General features: G+C 55.8%; 1 protein-coding gene across 2 annotated transcripts; it reads right to left on the bottom strand.

Moving 5' to 3' along the window:
• Positions 1–4,708: 4,708 nt before the first annotated feature.
• Positions 4,709–18,476, bottom strand: ECE1 (endothelin converting enzyme 1). 2 transcript variants are annotated; one of them, XM_051637376.1, is made up of 19 exons: positions 18,375–18,457; positions 14,998–15,059; positions 14,825–14,911; positions 13,750–13,891; positions 12,628–12,840; positions 11,162–11,286; positions 10,320–10,532; positions 9,616–9,807; positions 8,983–9,125; positions 8,787–8,901; positions 8,485–8,595; positions 8,155–8,253; positions 7,983–8,060; positions 7,491–7,594; positions 7,187–7,297; positions 6,991–7,058; positions 6,720–6,910; positions 6,532–6,627; positions 4,709–6,253 (listed from the first exon to the last, which is right to left on the bottom strand). In XM_051637376.1, the coding sequence occupies exons 3-19, from the start codon at positions 14,909–14,911 to the stop codon at positions 6,077–6,079; spliced, it is 2,265 nt and encodes a 754-aa protein (XP_051493336.1). In that variant the 5' UTR covers positions 14,998–15,059; positions 18,375–18,457; the 3' UTR covers positions 4,709–6,076. The 2 variants fall into 2 exon arrangements, with proteins under 2 accessions (XP_051493336.1, XP_051493335.1); XM_051637375.1 differs by lacking the exon at positions 14,998–15,059 and having other exon boundaries at positions 18,375–18,476.
• Positions 18,477–19,391: the final 915 nt, after the last annotated feature.

The following is a 19,391-nucleotide window of genomic DNA, read 5'->3' as shown; positions in this document are numbered from 1 at the left end:
AGGGCTTTCCTCCTGCCCAGAAACTCACCCTCAGCCCGGCCGTCACTCCTTCTGCCCCCAGCTACACCCCAGGCTCCAGGGACGGCTGACAGCGGCAGCCCTGCAGCCCCTCGTGAGGCACCGTGACGGCTGGCAGCCCTGAGGGTACGGCTGCTGTGAGGGAGGCCTCGCAGCCCTGAGGGAGCCCACCTCTGGCGACGGGGACCGGGAGGCCCTAGGACCCTGCCCCGCCGGCAGCGGGTGTTTTCCTCGCACCCTGCCCTGCTGCCTTTGCCCCCCCAAGGGCTGCCACACGACCACCAGCTCCAGCGTTCCACAGCCAGGCTGCAGGACCCTTCTCTCAGCCACCACTGAGCTCGGCAGGGTTTGTGCTGCCTTGGGCAGATGAAAAGGACCTCAGAGCAGATTCAAGCAGCTGCCGCGTTGTCCTGACTTGCCCCACCTTGCCGCTGGCTCCTGAGGGCCCATTCCAGCCCGCTGGCACCTACCAACGTTCCTGCTGCACCACACAGCCCAGGAAGCACTGGCAGGTATTTCTGCCCCATTTCACCCAGCCTGAGGTACCTGAGCTGCTTTAGGAAAGTTTTCTGTAGTTTATTTGCATCCCATCTGCTGCATCTTCGGGGCAGCTGTGAGTTCGGGAGGAAGAAAATACTTTGTGATTGTTTAAAACTCTTAGAAGTTAATAGCTTATTTTATTAACGTAAACAGCTCTCAGTGGTGTATTTGGACACTTGGTGAGTAACTGGTGCTGGAGCTGGAAGTTGACAGAAGAAAGATGGGGGTTTTGTGCACTAAAGAAAACCTATCCCACGGGTTACACCCACATCTGCACAACAGCTCCATTTGAAAGCAGCAGAGTGACTTTGAGTTTTAAAATACAGACTGAAGGGGGAGAATCTGGACTCGGTGACGTTCACTAGAGCAAAACTCAGCACAGCACCCAGTGGCTGAAAAATAGAAGTCTTGAGTACCTTTTCTGTTTTGAATCACTCTGAATTACACACAGGGCTGCAGCAAACCCCAAGGCTTGCTGTCCTCCAAGGTATGGCCTCCCAACAAAAGCTCCTGACAGTTGCCACAACTCTTAAGCCACCATGGTGGCCTCCAGTACTCATACCTCTGAGGCTGGAGTAGTTTCTTACTTCCTTACAGGGTACCGCCACACCAAACAAGTGCACTGCACAGTGCCAGAAGTCAGTAGTGGAACTGCTGGCAGGGAGAAGATGACTAGCATGCTATTTAGTTTCTCTTTGTGCTTTTTGTTCTGCACTGGAATAAGGGAAAAGCCTGCAATAGGGTAAGCTCACATTCACCTGCTTGTGGGAAAGGAGGTGAAATGGAGTGAGATTATTGAAGAGAAAAAAGGCCAACCAAGCCTTGCCAGCCTGTAAAGAAGTCCTAGATGGGGACTGTCTCCATCAGCAGCCAGGAACAAGTATTTAGAGGGAGCTCCAGGTATTTTTTCTGAGTCAGTTTTCCCCTGCAACCTACCAGATTAACTGCCAGTTCCCCACCAGAAAATCTAAAGACTGAGGAGAGAAATGAGAATGACTGCAAAGAAAGGCCAAGCACTCCTCCACTCCCTGAAAATGGGAGAACAAAGGAGGAACTTTTATCATGGCAAGGAGTTTGCCCAAGGACTGATAGATCTCTAGACATCCTGGAGAGCTGCTGCACTCATCTCTCCTGTCTGCAGCCTGCTGGGAAGACAGATCCCCCTCCACAGCTCATAAAGACTTTGCTATAGTAATTTGGAGGGTGCAGGTGAAGCTGTGTGGTCTGGGGGAGGTCGGTGCTGGGTGCTGTTCCATCTCCTGCCTCCCAGGCACTCCCCTTCATGCAGCAGGAAATCCAGAGCAAAAGCAAATTGACATCTATGGCTCCCTCTGCTCTACAAATAGCTGCATGAAAACACAGCTGTGGAAGAGCCTCCCAGCTCCAGTATCTTGAGATATAACGCTTCTTTTTGCACATTTAGAAAGGGGGAAAAAAAAAAAAAAGGCATTTTGAGCATTTTCACCATATTGTCTGCAGAAGCTCCCAAAGCATGCTAGCCATGCTAACGAGCCAGGCTCCTGGCTCTGCCCTGAAGCTCCTCCAGAGCTTCTGTCTCCCCCCAGCCATTTTTCTTGTAACCTTTTTTTTTTTTTTAATTATTTTTCCTAAGAGGAAAAAGCAGATGGGTCTTTCTTCCATACTACCCCACATAGCATGATCTGGCTGACATTCACGCTTGTGGCGCTGCAGGTTTCAAGTGCCAGCTGGATTCGTGCCCTTCCTACTGCTGCCAGTTCCTCTCCATTTCCTGTTTCCTCCTATTTTTCCTGCTGGCTTAATTGGTACCTGGGAACTGGGCAGCTCAAGTTTGCAGTGCTGAGCTCTCCTTTTGGAGCATCACTGACCCTTTTTCCAGCCCCACCAGTCTCTCACGTACCTGACACAGCAGAGATGCTCATAACCACATGGTGAAGAGTGCAAGAGGAGCACCAGAGCTGTTGGTGAACTTCAGAAAAGAGAGTCAAGGATTGGGATATCACTGGAAAAGGGCTGTTTTCCTGCAGGAATTGTTTCAGGAAGCTTTTGCCCCCTAAAACCTGATGGTCCCTCTAAAACCTGATGGTCCTGATAGGTGACCCCAGCGCTGCCACAATGCGTTGGGGGCTAAATCCTGCTTGGAGGGGGAAAACTAGGAAAGAGAAGAGTAGTTCAGATGGTTGGATTCAGCCTCTCACACCTGGAAAGCTGGCTCAGCCCCACCAAACCTGTGAACAGCCGCCATTTCCAGCAGCACCTCCCTCTTTGGACTGCTCCTTCTTTTCCCCCTATTTATCCTCTTCCAACACCCTCTAGGCAAAAAAATACAGAAAAAGAAAAAAACAAACCAGACCAGCCCAGCTTGGAGCTTTCCCCATTCCTCCTCCTGCCCAGGCTCAGCCCTCAGCAAACGTCTCAGCCCTCTGGGCCATGCCCAAGTGCAAAATAAAGCAAATACCACCCAGGATCAGACAAGCCCACACCAGGCACTGGCACCTGAGGGGGATGATTCACCTCCTGCCTGCTCTGCCTACACCAGGCAGCTTCCCAGGCCATGAAACATCCACCACCAGGAGACATCCACTGGGAGCCTTGGCCATGTTGTCTCCTGCCACGATGCAACCCTTGAAATCTCTCCTGCACTGGAACTGTCCTGAGACACCACCTGCCAGGTCCTTCACGGGTAAACCACAGAGAGCCAAAATATTTCCCTCTTGGATAGTTAAACCACCTCTAACAGCATCCTACTTCCCCATGCTGTTTTCCAGCTGAGAAAACACCCGTTCAACCCCAGCCTTATAGAATCATAGAATCATAGAATCCTAGGGGTTGGAAGGGACCTCGAAAGATCATCTAGTCCAACCCCCCTGCCAGAGCAGGGTCACCTAGAGTACATCACACAGGAAGGCATCCAGGCGGGTTTTGAATGTCTCCAGCGAAGGAGACTCCACAACCTCTCTGGGCAGCCTGTTCCAGTGCTCTGTCACTCTTACAGTAAAAAAAAAAAAAAAAAAAAAAAAAAAAAAAAAAAAAAAAAAAATTTCCTGATATTCCTCTTAAACCTCTCCCTGCTCAGTTCCTCTTCCCTTCCCACCCATGCTGCTCCTCTCTTTTCCCAGGAAAGAAGGTGTTTTCCTGCATTTAACACATGCAGGGCCAGATCCAGGCCAAGACACCAGGCTGATGGGGTGGGAAACTCCTGCTAGGCGGGAGCGGAGAGCTCAGGCAGCGATTTTCTCGGTTCCACCGCCCTCTGCGGGTTTGTACCACCATTTCCAGCCAGATCTTGGGGAAAAACAACCCCCACAGCAGGTCTCCCAGCCCTGCAGGAAACCCAGGGCCTCGCACTGAGTCACACGAGCAGAAAGCGAGCTCGTTTTGATTCAATCTGGGAGAGAAAACACAGTAAGAACAACAAGAGGGAAATTTTACCATCTTATTTATGCAACACCTGGGTTCCCAGCACACCACTGACTCAGTCCTGCCCATCCCAGCAGTGAACATGCTCTGTCTTTGCAAAAACTCCCAATGGGGTAAAAGCTGGGGGCTGCAGCCCAAATCCAGACTCCAGAAAAAAGCCAGAGCTAAATAGCAAATGAGCACCCAGCACCTTGCTTGCTTTATGGCTCTCAGCTCTCCCAGGTGCTGGGTTGAGGCTCAGTGAGGAGTCGGCAAGTCCAGGTCCTGCTTTGTATTTTTTGGGCAAGCCTGAGGAAGCCACAGAGCATCCGTTTGGGAGCAAACATTGGCCTGTGTTATGGAGCTGGCAGCATCCAGCCAGCATCACAGAGCTATAAATAAGGGCTGTCTGGAGATCAACCTGTGCAGGGCCTGTCCTGCTGGATCCAAGCACAGCCCAGCTCGCCAAGAACTCACCCAGAGGAAGGAAGAGCATCCAGGAAAGATCTCCCTGCCGGGGAGATGTGTGGGGCCACGCCATAGAGGTTGAAAGCAAACAACCACTCCCAGTGAGAATGAAGTTTTTTGGGCCTGAAAGCCTGGCTTTAGGCTCTGAGAGGTGGCAGACACCAAGCACAGGCTGGAAAAAGCCTCCTTGGCTCCATTTCGTCAGTGCAGGAAGTTCTTACCAGTGTGGACAGGGAGAAAAATGCAGATAAAGGGATGCAAGACTCTCCTGCTGTCAGAAAAATAAGTCATGAGCAGCTCCAGACCCAGTAAAAAGTATTTATTATCTCAATTACAATAAGTCCCACACATAGGGTGAAAAAATAGTTACAAAAGATCCCTCCCCCCATCTCTCCTTTTACATATAAATATTAAAAATCCCTCCACATCTTTGCTTTCTGTCCAGAGCAAGAAGGTGCTCCATGAGACAACACATAGCACCTGAACTACCAGCAGTTGTTTCCTCTCTCAGAACTGCTAAAAGAGTATTAAAAAACACACCTTTAAGGAAGCCCCTTGGCCCTATCCCAGCCAGATCTCACACTGGTGCCAAACTGGCTGTGGAGGGACAGAGGTTTGGGGCTCATGGTGAATTTTGGGGTTTGCAGTTTCCCAGGCATAGAGGCTGGGCATGGCAGTGAGCGAAGCAGCAGGAACCACCTGCACTTGTCCAGGGAAGCTTTTTGGGCTGGGGAATCGTGGCTGACCTGGCTTCAGAGGGGACAGGAGGGAGAACCAGGGGCTTCACCCACACCATCCCCACCCTGCTTACATCTTTGGCACGGCAACTTTTCCCTTTGCACTCCAAAATTAAAGCTAATCCCAGGAGCTGAAGCATCCCAGCAGAACCTTTCTGCCACCCACAGCATCCTCCAGCCCTGTCTCCAAGCCCACTGTCCCAAATTTCCGCATCAGCATCCTCTGAGGACAGTCCCTCCAGGAGAAACCTGGGATCCAGAGCCAACTACCTGCATCTACAACCCCATCCAGCTTTTCTCAACAAAAGGACTGCCCTCACAGGGTGCTGCATATACACCGAGTAAAAAGAAAAAAATTAATAAATATACTAATCTTCTACTAAAAAAAAAACCCAAACTTTTGAATTAGTTTTCCCTGAAATTTTCCAGTGTATTCCACAACGCATGAAAAAAATAGATACATTTCCCCCCTAAAAATATATATCTCAAAATCTTTTCCCTCCTCACATGCACATCTTTGGAGAGAGGAAGGTACGTCGGGTGTATTGAGGACACGCAGCCAAACCCGCCGGTGTCACGACATTCCCTTTATCACCTCCAAAAAGAGGCATTTGACCGGAGCACTGGGTCAGGCTGGAGCTCTGCGTGTGTAAATACAGGATAGTGCCCAGGGACACACGTGCCTCAGTCATGGGAAAGAAAAGACTCCTCCCCCCCTCCCAAATCGAAGTGGTTTCGCAGACGAGTGAGGGGATGAGGAGTTTTCACAGTGGATCGAACCTCGGATGATACCAGGGGACGCGGGAGCGCTGCTCCGGCTGAGACCTGGGCAGTTCGTTGCATGGAGAAGTGGTTTGAGCCTCTCAAAAGGACAGAGGAAGTTCAGCTGTCAGCAGAGGATGAAGCAACCGGCAGCTGGTTCCCTGGAGCGCCCATCACCAGACTTCGCACTTCTTGGGGGGATTCATGGGGGAGCCGAGGGGGCAGCCAAAATGCTCCGCGAAATCCCGGGAGTTGGAGACGGTGCCGATGACGCGGAATCGTGAGGGGCTGTGGGGGTCGGTGATCAGCCCCTCGTGCGAGCTCTCTGGCGTGCGAACAGAGCACCACACCTGCAAAGGAGAGACCTGACGCTGGTGTCTGCAACCACAGGGCCCCTTCAGTGCTGAGCTGAACCTCCCTTGCTTGAGTGATGGGCACCACCACAGCTTGAGCTCCAGCTTTGTCTCACTTTTTAACCAGCATCACCCTGATCTGGTTCTCCATCCACAACACAGCACCTCTGGAGACATCAGTCTTGCCATCACACCCTCCCAACACCATCTGGGCACACCCGCAACCCCCAAAAACCTGAGCGTCCATCCTCTCTGCCCATCACCACGTGACCTACCTGAGCAAAGCCGACAAAGAAGAGCTGGTGGTTAGTGAGGCCGAGGGTTGGCAGGATTTCCTCATCCCCGTTCTTTTTCAGCCAGTTTTGATATGCCTAGAGACCAGGGAGCACAGCAGGCTCAGGGGACAACACCAATCCCACTACACTGTGCCACCTGCCTCATCTCCCCAGCCTTGTTGTCCTACCCGGTAGGCGGCCTTGAGGCCCCCGTTGTCGGCGATGTTCTCCCCAAGGGTGTGCTTGCCATTAACGGCCTCACCATTGACGGTGTAGTTGCCATACTGCTCCACCATGCACGCTGTCTGCTTCTTGAAGGCCTCCACTGAGGAGTTCTTCCACCAGGGACGCAGGTTGCCATCCTTGTCATATTCCCGGCCTGCCAAAAACACAGCAGGTCCTCTTTGTCTTCCCACTGGCTGCCCCTCCAGCAGCCCACCCAGCTGGTCCTGGCCATACCTTGGTCATCAAAGGCGTGTGTCAACTCATGGCCCACCACCACGCCGATCCCACCAAAATTCAGTGACCTGCAGGAGGGCAATGCTGGGATGTAGAGAGCAGGCACTGCTCCCTGCAGCCATGAAATGTAGCATCAAATTTGAGGATGGGAAGAAATCTGGGAATCCTGCCCTCCCCGTTTTCCCTAGGCTCTTACTTGGGAGATGCACGGGTGTAAAAAGGAGCCTGGAGGATGCCAGCAGGGAAGACAATCTCATTCTTGGTGGGAGAGTAGTAGGCATTGACTGTCGGAGGAGTCATGCTCCACCTGAAGGGACAAGGACGGAGCCAACGTAGCAGCACAAACCCATCACTGATATTTGCTCTAGTACCATCATGGTGCAAAGCTGTCAGCCCAAATTCAGCTCCCCAAAACCAGCATGGTCTGGTGGACACCAAATCCCAGTATTCCAGGTATTGTGGTATTCCCTGTTGAGTGGGAAGTGGAGCAGAAGACTTACTGGTCCCGGTTTGGTGGTTTCCGGAGCTGGTCGGCAGTCACCCTGGCCGAGAAGTTGTAGAACTGCATGACGTTCTCAAAGTAGAGATCAGACACAGCCTCGTACTGCAGAAGAGCAAGGCGTGAGCGGCAGGCTGTGACCGCCTGGCCTCGCTCCTCCCTCCACAGTCATGTTTGTGTGTCCAGAGCCAGCTGGGTTATGGCCACTCTCGTTTCTCCTCCTCTCCAACATCTGTGGAGTCTCAGCAGGACAATGAATCATCCTTACGGAAAACGGCTCCTCCTCTTCCCAAGTAGGGGTCCCAAGAGCCTCAGCCACCCCAGGACTGACCCCTAGCTCTCTGGGAGGTCCCCAGAGAAGGGACAAGGACACCAGTGAGACCCTCCTGGAGGAAACCTGGGGTTCAAGGCTGCCCTGAGGCCATGGTCGTGTCCTGCACATAGTAGTGGAGGGAGGAATAGGAGACCCAAGGGACATATCTGACCAACTCACGTCATTAAAGACTTTATCCAGCTCCTTGGGGTCCATGATGAATTTCGGGTAGCCAATCATGTTGTAGATGGCATCTGCCTGGGGGGTGACAAGGATGGAAGGACAAGCTTGTCTGGCTCCACCACACTCCACCATCACCCTCTCCTCCCTGGCACTGCTGCCAGCTCCTCACCTTCTCTTTGGCTGATTTCCTCGTCTCTTCATCCATCCACTGCAGGGTCTCCAGGCTTTCCTTGAAGGCTGTTTTAATCTCTGCGATCATCTCCTCTGCCTAGACAAAACCAGCAGCACAACATCAGAGAAGCTGGCTTCCCACCTCAAAGGGGTCAAGGACCCATCACACCAGTAGATGGAAGAGGCTGGGACACAGGGATCACGCACAGACCAGTGGAAAACCCCTTCAAGGGAGATGCCCAGTGAAAAAGAGGTGAGCAGAGAAACACTGGATGCCCCAACCACCCACCATCGTGGTGGCTCAGACATGGTGTCACTGGGGACCTACCACCTGCTTGCTGTCCTCAGCAAAGGTGGCCTTGACAAACATGGCCCCCAGGGCAAAGCCCAGGTTGTTGTCCGTGTCGCTGATGCAAAACTTCCAGCGTGGGAGGCAGGTCTGCATGGGACAAGAGGTGGTCATCAGCAGTGGCATAGCCAAAGCCCCCCCAACACCCACCTCCTTGCCCTGCCAGGACATGGGGTCTGCATCCACCCCCAAACCCTGCCCCACATCGCTATTTTTCAGGCGCTTAAAAGCCTATTGCCATTTTAACGGTGACTTGGGGGTGCTGGGGGCTCCCCCCTCACCTTCTTTGTCCCGTACATCACTTCCATGAACTTCTCCTCAGCATCCTGGAAGCGCTGGTCAAGGAAGGGGCTGGTTTTCCGCACCAGGTTCCAGATCATGTAGTTGTTGAGGAGACTGCAGCGAGAGGTGGTGAGAGGGCAGCAGGACATGCCTGCCCACCCCGGGCCCCCCTTTGCATGGGCTGGGGGCTCTCACCATTTATCGGTGGCCAGGATGAGGTCAGAGACCTGCTCCAGGTACTCCTTGGCGTAGACCACGACGGGCTCCGACTCATTGAGCTCCACGGGGTAGAAGACCGTGGAGAGGAAGGGCATCCAGTCCACGGCTGGTGCCAGCTCCTGCAAAAGCCATGCTGCTGCTACAGACCTAAAGACCATCGGATGGGGGTGGCAGCTGCTTCCCCAGTTGAAGGGATAGAGCTGATTTTGCAGAGACCGGTTCCCATAAGAGCAGCAACCTCCGAGGGTCAGAGGGGAGTAAACAATTTCCTCCCGCAAAGGAAAAGAAAGTGGGGTGGGTGTCAAAAATGTTGACACAACCCATTAGGGCCCCTCTGGGGACACAGGGAGGTGACGTCCACCGTCAGACCGCAGACAGCAGCGCCAGGAGGGTGTCAGTGCCACAGGCCCCAGGGGTGGTCCAGAGGCTGGGAGGAGCAGGTCAGGGTGGGATTTCCCTAAGGAGGACACGGGCCAAGCTATTGCACAAGAGCTTCCCAGGCACTGTTGGCCAGCATTGGGCTTCCTCAGAGGAGCTGCGTCACCTCCACCCATCTGCCCACTTCCCAAATCGTGTTGGAGCAGGGAGGATCACCAACTCCATCCCTACCTTCAGGTCCCCAGCAGTCATTTTATGGTAGATGACCTCTTCATCCCGGTGCTTCTCTTGCGGGATGGTGATGTTTGCCAAGGCCGTCTCAAAGTCTAAGATCTGCTGCATCTGCTGCCGTGTTGACTCCTCGCTGGTGCCTCCCAGGAACATCCCCAGCTGCACCATGTAGTTCAGGTACCCAGCCAGCACCTACGTGGTGGGATGGGGGGGGAAATCAGCATAGCGAGTGTCACCCACCCACAGCACCTCCTCGGCAAAGGCAGATCACAGAATCATAGAATGGTTGAGGTTGGAAGGGATATTAAAGATCATCAGCATCCAACCTCACTGCTATAAGCAGGGGCACCTCCCACTAGACGAGGTTGCTCCAAGTCCCATCCAACCTGGCCTTGAACACCTCCAGGGATGGGGCAGCCGCAACCTCCCGGGGCAACCTCTTCCAGTGCCTTCCATGGTGAAAAATTTCTTCCTGATGTCTAACCTAAATCTCCCCTCTCTGTTTAAAACCATTACCCCTTGTCCTATCACTACCCTCTCTGGCAAAAAGTCCCTCCCCAGCTTTCCTGGAGCCCCTTCAGGCACTGGAAGGTGCTCTAAGGTCTCCCTGGAGCCTTCTCTTCTCCAGGCTGAACACCCCAACCCTCCCAGCCTGTCTCCAGAGCAGAGCTGCTCCAACCCTTTGATCCCCCTGATGACCTCACCTTCTCATTCTCTGTCTTGTTCAGGTAGTAATCCCTTGATGGCAGGCCTAACCCTGACTGATCCACCTGGATGACATTGCTGTTGGAGTTCTTGGAGTCAGCACTGACGTAGACGGAGAAGAAGGGCGAGGTGCGATAATGTGCTGTCACCTCCCGCAGCGTCACGTTGAAGTTGTCACCAGCCCAGGGACCTGTGATGTTCCAGCCACCCAGCTGGGGAGAGACAACAACCAGCTTGTGGGTAAGAAACAACCACCTGGAATTGCTTCGGTATCCCCCCAATACCCATACTGGGGGGAAACATCTTGCAGTGGGGCTAAAAACCATAGAATGGTTTGGTTTGGAAGGGACCTAAAGATCATCTAGATACAACCCTCCTGCACAGACAGGGACACCTCCCACCAGCCCAGGTTGCTCCAAGCCCCATGCAACCTATCCTTGAACACTTCCCTGGGCAACCTGGGCCAGGGTCTCACCACCCTCATAGTGAAGAATTTACTCCTAATGTCTAATATAAATCTCTTCAAGCTTTAATCCATTTCCTCTTGTCCTCTCACTAGATGTCATACTAAAAAGTCCCTCCCCAGCTTTCCTGGAGCCCCTTCAGGCACTGGAAGGCCACAATGAGGTCTCCCTGGAGCCTTCTCTTCTCCACGCTGAAAAGCCCAGGAGAAGCAAGACCTGCCTATAAATCCCAGTCTCTCGCCTGCCTTGAGCAATGCTCTTCCCCACGAAGCACTGGGTGGGACTGCATTCTGGAGGGTTCTGGGACTGCCCAGAAATGAGCTTTTCCTCCCATTTTGCAGATGGAAGATGTCTTTTCCACACAGAAGGGGACAAACCTTTTGGATGAGCTCCATGAGTGGGGCAGCACGCAGCTCCTCGATCTTGCTCTCGTTCATGCAGGCTTGGTAGTAACGCTGTGCCTTGCGCTCTGCCTCGCTCGACACGTTGGCTGTGGTGTTTTCTGTGGGCAGTACCCAGGGGGATTGCAGAGGGTCCCCAGGGATGAGCATCCAGCTCCCCACAAGGGCTGCCACCCCACCCTTCCACCACAGAAACATTCAGCAAAGCCAGGCTCCAAAAAGGCACCAAGGATTGCCTCACTGGTCCCCTCTGTGCCACCAAGATCTTCCCACGGCCCCCAGCCCTTCCTGGCCTCCTGCCCCCATCTCCTCTCCCACCCGCAGCCACTGCTCCTGCTCTTTGGAGCAGAAAGATAAAGAAAGAAAAAACAAAAAACAGTTTTCCAGCAGCTCTGATGTTCCCAGCATCATCCAACCCCCTGCGCTGCCCTTGCCCCCATGCTGGTGCTCCCCAGCCCTACTTTATTTATTCCTACAGGAAGGAACAATAAACCCCTTTTTCTCCTCTCCCTCCAAAACCATCCTTTTATTTTTTTTTCTCCCCCCCTTTCTCCAAAATTCTGCTTCCCCAGAGGGGTTTTATTTATTTTCCTGATGACACAGCTTGCACCTCTGGCTCCCCAGCTGCGTGGTTTTATGAACTAAAGGTCCCTCGGCTCAGAGGAATTCAAGGAAATGCCAAATGCGACTGCTTGGCTGGAGGCCCGGTCCCTTCTCCCGGTAAAACCAGCGCCAGATTTCTGCTGGAAGAGCCCGGGATGGAGCTGTTCCCGCGCTGCCCCCCTTCCCCACGTCAACCCCCCCCCCCCCCTTCTCCCAAAAGACAACACTCTTCCCAAACCTTCTCTTTTCAGATAATCAGCCCCAGCACAGTGGAAAGTGCTGATAAGGAGCCAGTTGTTTGCTCAAAGCTTGAACAAACCGTCCCCGCCGGTTGCTCGGATAAGCTGCTCCACTCCAGCGTTGCACGCAGGGGCTGAGCCCGGGATCCTCCCTCCACTGGGGGAGTTTTGGCCCTCAAAAATGGCCAGATTGCCAGCCAGCCCCCCAAAAAAGCTGCTCACAAAGGCTGGAAGATACAGCAGGAGGAAAACCTCATATCCTTAGGGTGGGTAATGGAGTGCTGCGGTCTCTGGGTGCAGTCTAGGGTGCAAATCCTTGATTTTAGAGCTGCTGGGAATGCCGCCACGGGGTTTGCAGAGCCAAGGCCAGGACCCTTCCCCTACTCGGCACCAAAGAGCTGCAGCACCATGGTCAAAAATTCCAGGGGCATCCAGGAGAGCAACCACTGCCAGGATCTGCCTCCCTGTGTCCTCACAGCGCACGCGTCATGGATTGGTTTGACACTGGGGTTTAACTGCAAACTTATATCCCTGTGGGCACGTTTTTGGTATCCCCCAGACCTAACAGCTTCTTGGCACTGTGGAGGTCCCACCACTCACCCAGCAGATGCTTCATGATGGCCTGGTTGTGCTCCCAGAGGTTGTTGAAGGTCCCCCAGCGCGAGTGGCCATCGGGGAGGGGGTTGGCCTTGATCCAGCCCCCGCAGGCGTAGCTGAAAAAGTCCTCGCAGGGATTGACTGCCCGGTCCAGGGAGCTGAGGATGGAGCTGGTGACGGAGATGCAGGCTTCTGACAGGCACACAGAGGGTGGCCCTGGGGGTGGGAGTGATGGGTTCAATTCCTCCATTGCAGCACAATGAGCTGCACCAGGGAGCAACCTGCCCCACGACAAAAGATGCGGGCAAATATCCCAGCTGGTCCCCAAGTGTCCCACCCTGTGCCTTGCTCCAGGGCAAGCAATAGGGACCAGCATCCCATCCCATGCCTGAGCATCCCATCACAGGAAAAGGGACGTAGACAAACACCTCATCCTATGCCCAAGTATCCTGCCCAGTGCCTGAGGATCCCACCCCAGGGGGAAGGATGTGGGTGAGCATCCCATCCTGCATACAAACATCTCACCCAGCGGCAAGGGATGCAGGTGACCATCCTGTCTTGTGCCTGTGTGTCCCAGCCACCCTGGAGCATCCCTGGGGTGTGGGATGCAGGCAAGCATCCTGTCCTGTGCCTGAGCATCCTGCTCCGTATCCAAGCACCCTGCCTGGGTGAGGGATGCAGGTGACCATCCTGTCCTGTGCCCAAACATCCCACCCCACACCTGACCATCCAGCCTGGTACCCAAGAATCGTAGAATATGTGGGGTCATAAGGGACCTTTAAAAGTCACCTAGTCCAGCCCACTCTGCAATGCACAGACCTCTTTAACCAGACTCAGTTGCTCAGAGCCTCCTCAAGCCTGACCTTAAATGTCTCCAGGGATGGGGCTTCTACCACCTCTCTGGGCAGCCTGTTCCAGAGATCCACCACCCTTGTTGTAAAGAACTCCCTCCTGACATCCAATCTACATCTACCCTGCTCTAGTTCAAGGCCACTGCCTTAAATCCCACCCAGGGGTGAGCGATGCAGGTGAGCACCCCACCCCTCACCCACGTGCCCCATCCCAGGCAACCCCCCAGCAACCCAATTGAGGGGGCAGGATTCCCACGGGAAAGTGAGGACTTACGGGCTCTGTACTGGAAGATGAGGCCCAGCAGACAGGCGGCCAGCACAGCTGCCAGCACCCCCACCACCACCACCAGCTGCTTCTCGGTGCGCGTCCGCTCAGCCCAGCACCCCGGGCTGCCCCTCGAGCCGCGGAAGTTCACCTGTGGGAAGAGCAGCGCCGTTTCCCCACCAGCAGAGAAACCCACCGGAGCATCCCCCATTTTGCTTCCTACAGGCAGGAATTTGGCTTCCAGCAAGGGATCCAGCAAGGCTCAGGCTGGGAAAGGCAGCAGCTGCCTTCCAGAAACTATCCAGGAAGGGCAGCACAATGGCAGGAAAGGGAGCAGGGCGAGTGTTTCAGCAAGCTCACCTGCTACCCGTGTGCCACCCCAAACCCCTCCTGGAGCACAGCTGTACCCCCCCCGGGTGTCCCCATCCCCACTGCCAGCTCTGGGACAGGGTGGGGGTTGCGGCGATGGCGGGAAGTGCCGTCACAGGATACTCCTGCTCAGCCCGAAAAACATCCCCAGGAAACATCCCGATGCGACAGCGAGTGGAGATAGGCAAAGCAAAACCACAGCAGAGCCACGAGTTTTGGGGCTGAAAACACCATTCTGGGCAGAGACCAACAGGGCTGGGAGAGGGGCTGGCCCCAAGAGCATCGCTCCAACCCCAAAATCTTTCCCAGCAAAGGACAGACACTGGCAGCCGTGGGTTTTTTTCTTGCCACCCTCTGCCCTTCTTAAGCTGCTTTCCTGCTGCTCGGGGAGGAATTAACCTAATTCCCTTTTGTGTGGGGACAAAGCTCCCACTGCTGTGATAATTGCTTGCCCCAACCGTGCCAAGAAGGGGCTTGGCAGGGAAAAAAACTGGGTGGTGGGGTGTTGCAAACAGCCAGGATCCAGCCCTGCAGGCTGCCAGGCGCCAGGAGAGGTGCAAAGGGCAGCAGGAGCCAACGCAGCTCTGCCCACACCAGACTTTGGCCCACGGAAAGGCTGATCCCAGGCACAAAACCCTTTTGCAACCCCCCTTGCTCCTTTCCAGGACCTAAGCCGCACCTTTTTTTCCCCCCTAAAACACACATGAAGCCCTACCTGGAAACCATTGGGGTACCCATCGCCTTCATTGATGGAGTCCAAGGGATCTTCATCGTCCAGCGTCGCTCGCTTGTAGGTCGACATCTGCACAGGGAGATCAGCAGAGGTGCTCAGTGGCTGGCGTGGAGGAAGAGGAGGAGGAGGAAGGAGAGCGAGGGAGAAATACGCACCCTCTAAAGCCGCCTCCTCCTCCGGGGAGCTAAATCCCGAATGGCTCCGGGGTAGCAAAGCGCTAAACAAACGCCGGAGGAAGGTTATGGAAAGAACGAGGGCTGGAGCCAAAAGCTGAGCAAAGCCCGAACTCGCCTCGCTTTCCCCCGGGGCCGGGTTGTGCAACCTCCCCTCCAGCCTGGAATCAAACCCCGTTCCTCCTCCACCGGCCCCGCAACGGGGTGAAGGATCTCCAGTGCCAGGGAACCCTGGCGTGCCGGGGATCTGAGAAAAGCTGACAGCCCAGAAAACAGCTTTTCACCCCAAAACTACTGGCTTTCTCACACTCCACACCCCATCTGTGAAGCCCGAAACACCCTGAGGGGTCCCTCTGAGCAGCCAGAGGTGACAGCACCTTGAATTCAGGCTGTCGATGGGTCCCAGCTCCTTGTGCCCCAGGCGTTATCTTGCGCCGGTGCCCGGCTCTTATCTCATCCCCAGAAGAAAAACAAGGGGAAACCTCAGGGGTTGGCAGCCAGCCCTTATCGTGCTGCTGCCGCCGTTTCCTTCCCTCCCAGCACAGCCCTGCCACCCAGCCAGATTGTCTCCCGTTGTTAAAAACAACCTTCCACCCACCACCGAGGGGGTGAGCACCCCAAAACCCACCCTGACCCCCACCACCGATGGGCCGAGCGGCCCTGGTCACGTCTCTTCATCCCTGATGCAGAGCAGAGCTGGGGGTTGTACCCATCTGGGTGTCCCCATCCCGCTGCCATCGTCCCCAAAGGGACACCGAGCTGAACCCAGCACAGCTGTGCCTCAGTTTCCCCTGGTAGGAAGGAGCATGCAATGAAGAGTCAGGCCTCAGCCCCATCTCCAATAACAGCCTTTCCAATCCTCCCCTTGCACAACCAACAACAAATCCCATCCTCTCCCCCAATCCCTAATCACAGCCTGGGTTTAGTTCAGCCACAAAACCCACCTGGGGACAAAAGAAGGGTTACAAGGAAAAGGCAGTTTCCCTACTTTGTGAAAAAGCTCCGTTTCCAGCCGCCCCCAAAAAAATCTCCCCAGAGTGCCCACCTTGAGCCTGCGAACCACAAGGGGCAAAAGCTGCAACTGCAAGATTTTATCACTGGTGAAATATGATTTTCTATTCTGCTTTTTTTTTTTTTCCCCCCATCCCCTTTCACTTCTTCCCCTTGTTTTCGCTCTTTGCACATGGCTGAAATTCCCAGCGCAAATCCCAAGGGAGGGGATCCATGAAGCCCCCACAACTGCAAAGCGCCAAATTCCTGGAGTCCCAGTTTTCAGCCAAGGCTTTCACTCCTTTTCCTGAGGAAATGAGGGTTTTTTCCTGGTGTTCCCCCACCCCGCCTGCCCGTCCCAGCCTGAAAACAGCAGGAAAAAGGGAAAAGAAACCCACGTTTTTTCTTTCGTTAGGGATGTGGTGGCTCAACCCTGATACCAGAGAATCCAAGCTGAGCTTGAAACCCCCCCAAAAAAAACATCCCTGGGATCAACACCCAGCATCCTTAATTTAATGGAAATTGGGTCTGGGAGGTATTTTTAACACACATATCCCCCCACCCTCTTTCCCACACATTGGGAGCACCGGGATAAAGCAGCACCCATGGGTGCTCCCCACCTCTCACTGCTCCCCAGCTTGCCAAGGGGGAACACCACTTTTTTTGGGGGGTCAAACCCGCCGCTTTTTTTGGGTCAAAACTACCCCTTTATGGGTCAAAACCGCTCCTTTTTAGGGGTGGTTTTTTATTCCCCCCCCCCGCCCCGCTCTGTTGTTTGCGTAAATCACAATAAAAACACATTTCTCCAGCTTCAACAGGGTGCGGGGCACCCAGGGGTGCCGGGGGGGTTACCCACGCTTTAAACACCCCCACCAGGCAAAGGATTTTTTTCCCGTTGTATAAGTTACAAACATCTTAGCAGGGCCTTAAATCGCCCGGTTTTCCCCCAAATCGCTCCTTCGCCTTATAAACAATAAACCCCACGTGCTTCGAGCCCGCCCGCCCCGAGGAAGGCCCGGGCGGGGGGGGGGGGGGGGAAGGGCACCCAGCACCCCGCCCCCCCCCCCCCCCAGCCCCGTGAGGAGCCCCTCACCCCGGTATCGGGGCGCCCTGAGCCTCCACCTTCTGCTTTCAATTCCCGCCCGGGCGCCATTTCGGAGCGAACGGCCGCCGTTACCGCGGGCCGTGCCGATCTCTCGCCATCCCCTCCCGCCCCCCAAATCCCCCCATCATCCCCTACACAGCCCCCCCCCCCCCCCCCCCGGATCACTCCCGCACCCCTAAACCCCCAGCGGTGCCCGCCCCAGCCCCGCTCGCAGCACCCATGGGTACCCCCTGCACCTCCACCGCACGGAGTCAGCACCCACTGAGGCTCTGCCAGGATGCCCAGGGGATAATTAACCCCCCCCCCCCCCCCCCCCCCCCGCGATGTTCATTAGGGGCCTTGGTTTTAATTAGGAGGGGGGCCTGGTGTTAGTTAGTGTCAATTAGAGGTGCTCGGTGGGCACCCAGTTTTGCAGGGAGCACCGGCGGAATAAAAATAATATCAAATTTTAACAAGCTTGAAAAGGAGCAATAAAGGGTTAAAGTTTGCAAAAAAATAAAAATAAAAGTAAGGGAGATGGGGAGAAACCCAGTTTGCACCCAGGCCCCCCCCCCAAGTGCGTGCTGCTGGCTGGGGGGGCAGCCCTGCACCCCTCTGCTTGCAGACGGAAACCTGGTGCAAAACCCTGCGGGTTTGGGTCAAGGGCTGGGTGCTGGGGGGGCGGGGAGGGCTTGTGGGGTTCACCCACTTTGAGGGTGCCCCCCCCTCTCCCGGGGACCCGCAAAGCAAACCTGGCTGGGGGGGGTCGGTGGGGCGGGGACACCCGGGGGTGCGATGGGGAGTCCCCCGGGGGGGGTGCAGGGGGAGCTTCTGTGGGTGGAGGGGGGTCCTGTGGGGTGAAGGGGGGTCCCTTGGGGGTGCACGGGGGTCCCTTAGGGGTGCAGTGAGAGATCCCATGGGGGTCCTTTGGGGGTACATGGGGGGGTCCTTCAGGGGTGCATGGGGGTCCCTTGGGTGTGCGGGCAGATCCCACGGTGGTCCCTCGGGGGTGCACAGGGGTCCTATGGCGGTGCAGGGGTTCCCACGGGGGGCACAATGGGGGATGCCTTGGGAGTGCAGGAGGGTCTCTTAGGGGTGCATGGGGGGGGTCCTTCGGAGGTGCAGAGGGTCCCACGTGGGTTCCTCGGGTGTGCAATGGGGGATCCCAAGGAGGTGCAAGGGACATCCCCTGGTAGACGCATCTCCCCGCTTCCCGCTCCGGCCTGGCGACCCGAACCCGCCCACCCCCCGGGTTTGGGGTACCGGGGGGAGGTCCCCCACTCACCATGGCTGCCCCCCCGCTCCCGCCGGCCGCGGCCCCCGTGGGGCGAGCGCCCGCTGAGCCCCGGCACAACTCGTGACGCCGCCGCGGCCCGACGGAGGGTGACGGAGGGTGACGAGCAAAGGATGTACCTGGGGTGGGAAACCAATGGGCGGCGGGGGACGGGCCTCCCGCTCGCCGCCTTTAACTCTTTCGGGGGGGGGCCTAAGACCCCTTTTTGGGCTCTCCATGTCTCGCACCCCCAGCTGCCCGAAGACCCCCACCACCCCATAAATCACCACCGCTCACTCGCTGGCAACGGGATCCGGCGTTTCTCCCGGCGGCGTGCAAACGTGCAAGAGAGCAGCCCTGCGCGTGTGCAGCCCTGCGAGTGCACACTCGGGCCAGCCCGCGGGCCCGCAGTTTGCCAGCGAGCGGGCAGGGGACATTGCAAGGGCCCCATTGTGCAAGCACGCTCTCGTGCAAGCACGCTCTCGTGCAAATATTTGAGCGTACAACTGCGCAAGGGAGTGTGCGAGCAGCTTTGGCAACAGCCCAGCAGGCAGTCGTGCAAGGGGTCACACACAGGCAACTTTGCAAGCGCTCACAAGGGAGACGGTGCAAGCGTGCACGCGCGTGCAAGTGTGCAAACCCCGCAGCTGCGTGGGAGCCTACGAGCACACAAATGTGCGCTCACCCGATTGGCCAAGCCTGCAACATTGCAAGCACACAAGTGGGCAACTGTGCAAGCTTATAAGAGTGCAAGCACGACCCCCGGGCCGCAGCCTTGCCCCCCTCCCCCCCACGGGTGTGTAACAGCCCCTGGCAGGATTCTGGGGTCTGTGCACTCGCCCTCGCAGCCTGGAGTTCCCGGATCGCGGGTTTCTGCGTGCCGGGCTAACGAGCTTGTTAATGAGCTTTTCATTACCGGCAGGCACCCAGAGTCACGCAGCAGGTGGGGTGCCAGAGATGGGGACAGGACACGGGACAGATGCCCCCAGCCCGGAGCCCTGCGCTGCTGCGGCGGGCTGAGCACTGACA

Source organism: Apus apus, chromosome 20, assembly GCF_020740795.1.
Source record: "Apus apus isolate bApuApu2 chromosome 20, bApuApu2.pri.cur, whole genome shotgun sequence".
NCBI lineage: Eukaryota > Metazoa > Chordata > Aves > Apodiformes > Apodidae > Apus > Apus apus.
This window is presented reverse-complemented; position numbering and strand designations above follow the sequence as displayed.

Excerpts from the sequence above, each read along its gene's own strand:
- ECE1 (XM_051637375.1), bottom strand. Across the intron at positions 9,808-10,319 it reads ACAAGACAGAGAATGAGAAG|GTGCTGGCTGGGTACCTGAA; the intron begins GTGAGGTCATCA and ends CCCACCACGTAG. Across the intron at positions 6,254-6,531 it reads TCTTTGTCGGCTTTGCTCAG|GTGTGGTGCTCTGTTCGCAC; the intron begins GTAGGTCACGTG and ends TCTCCTTTGCAG.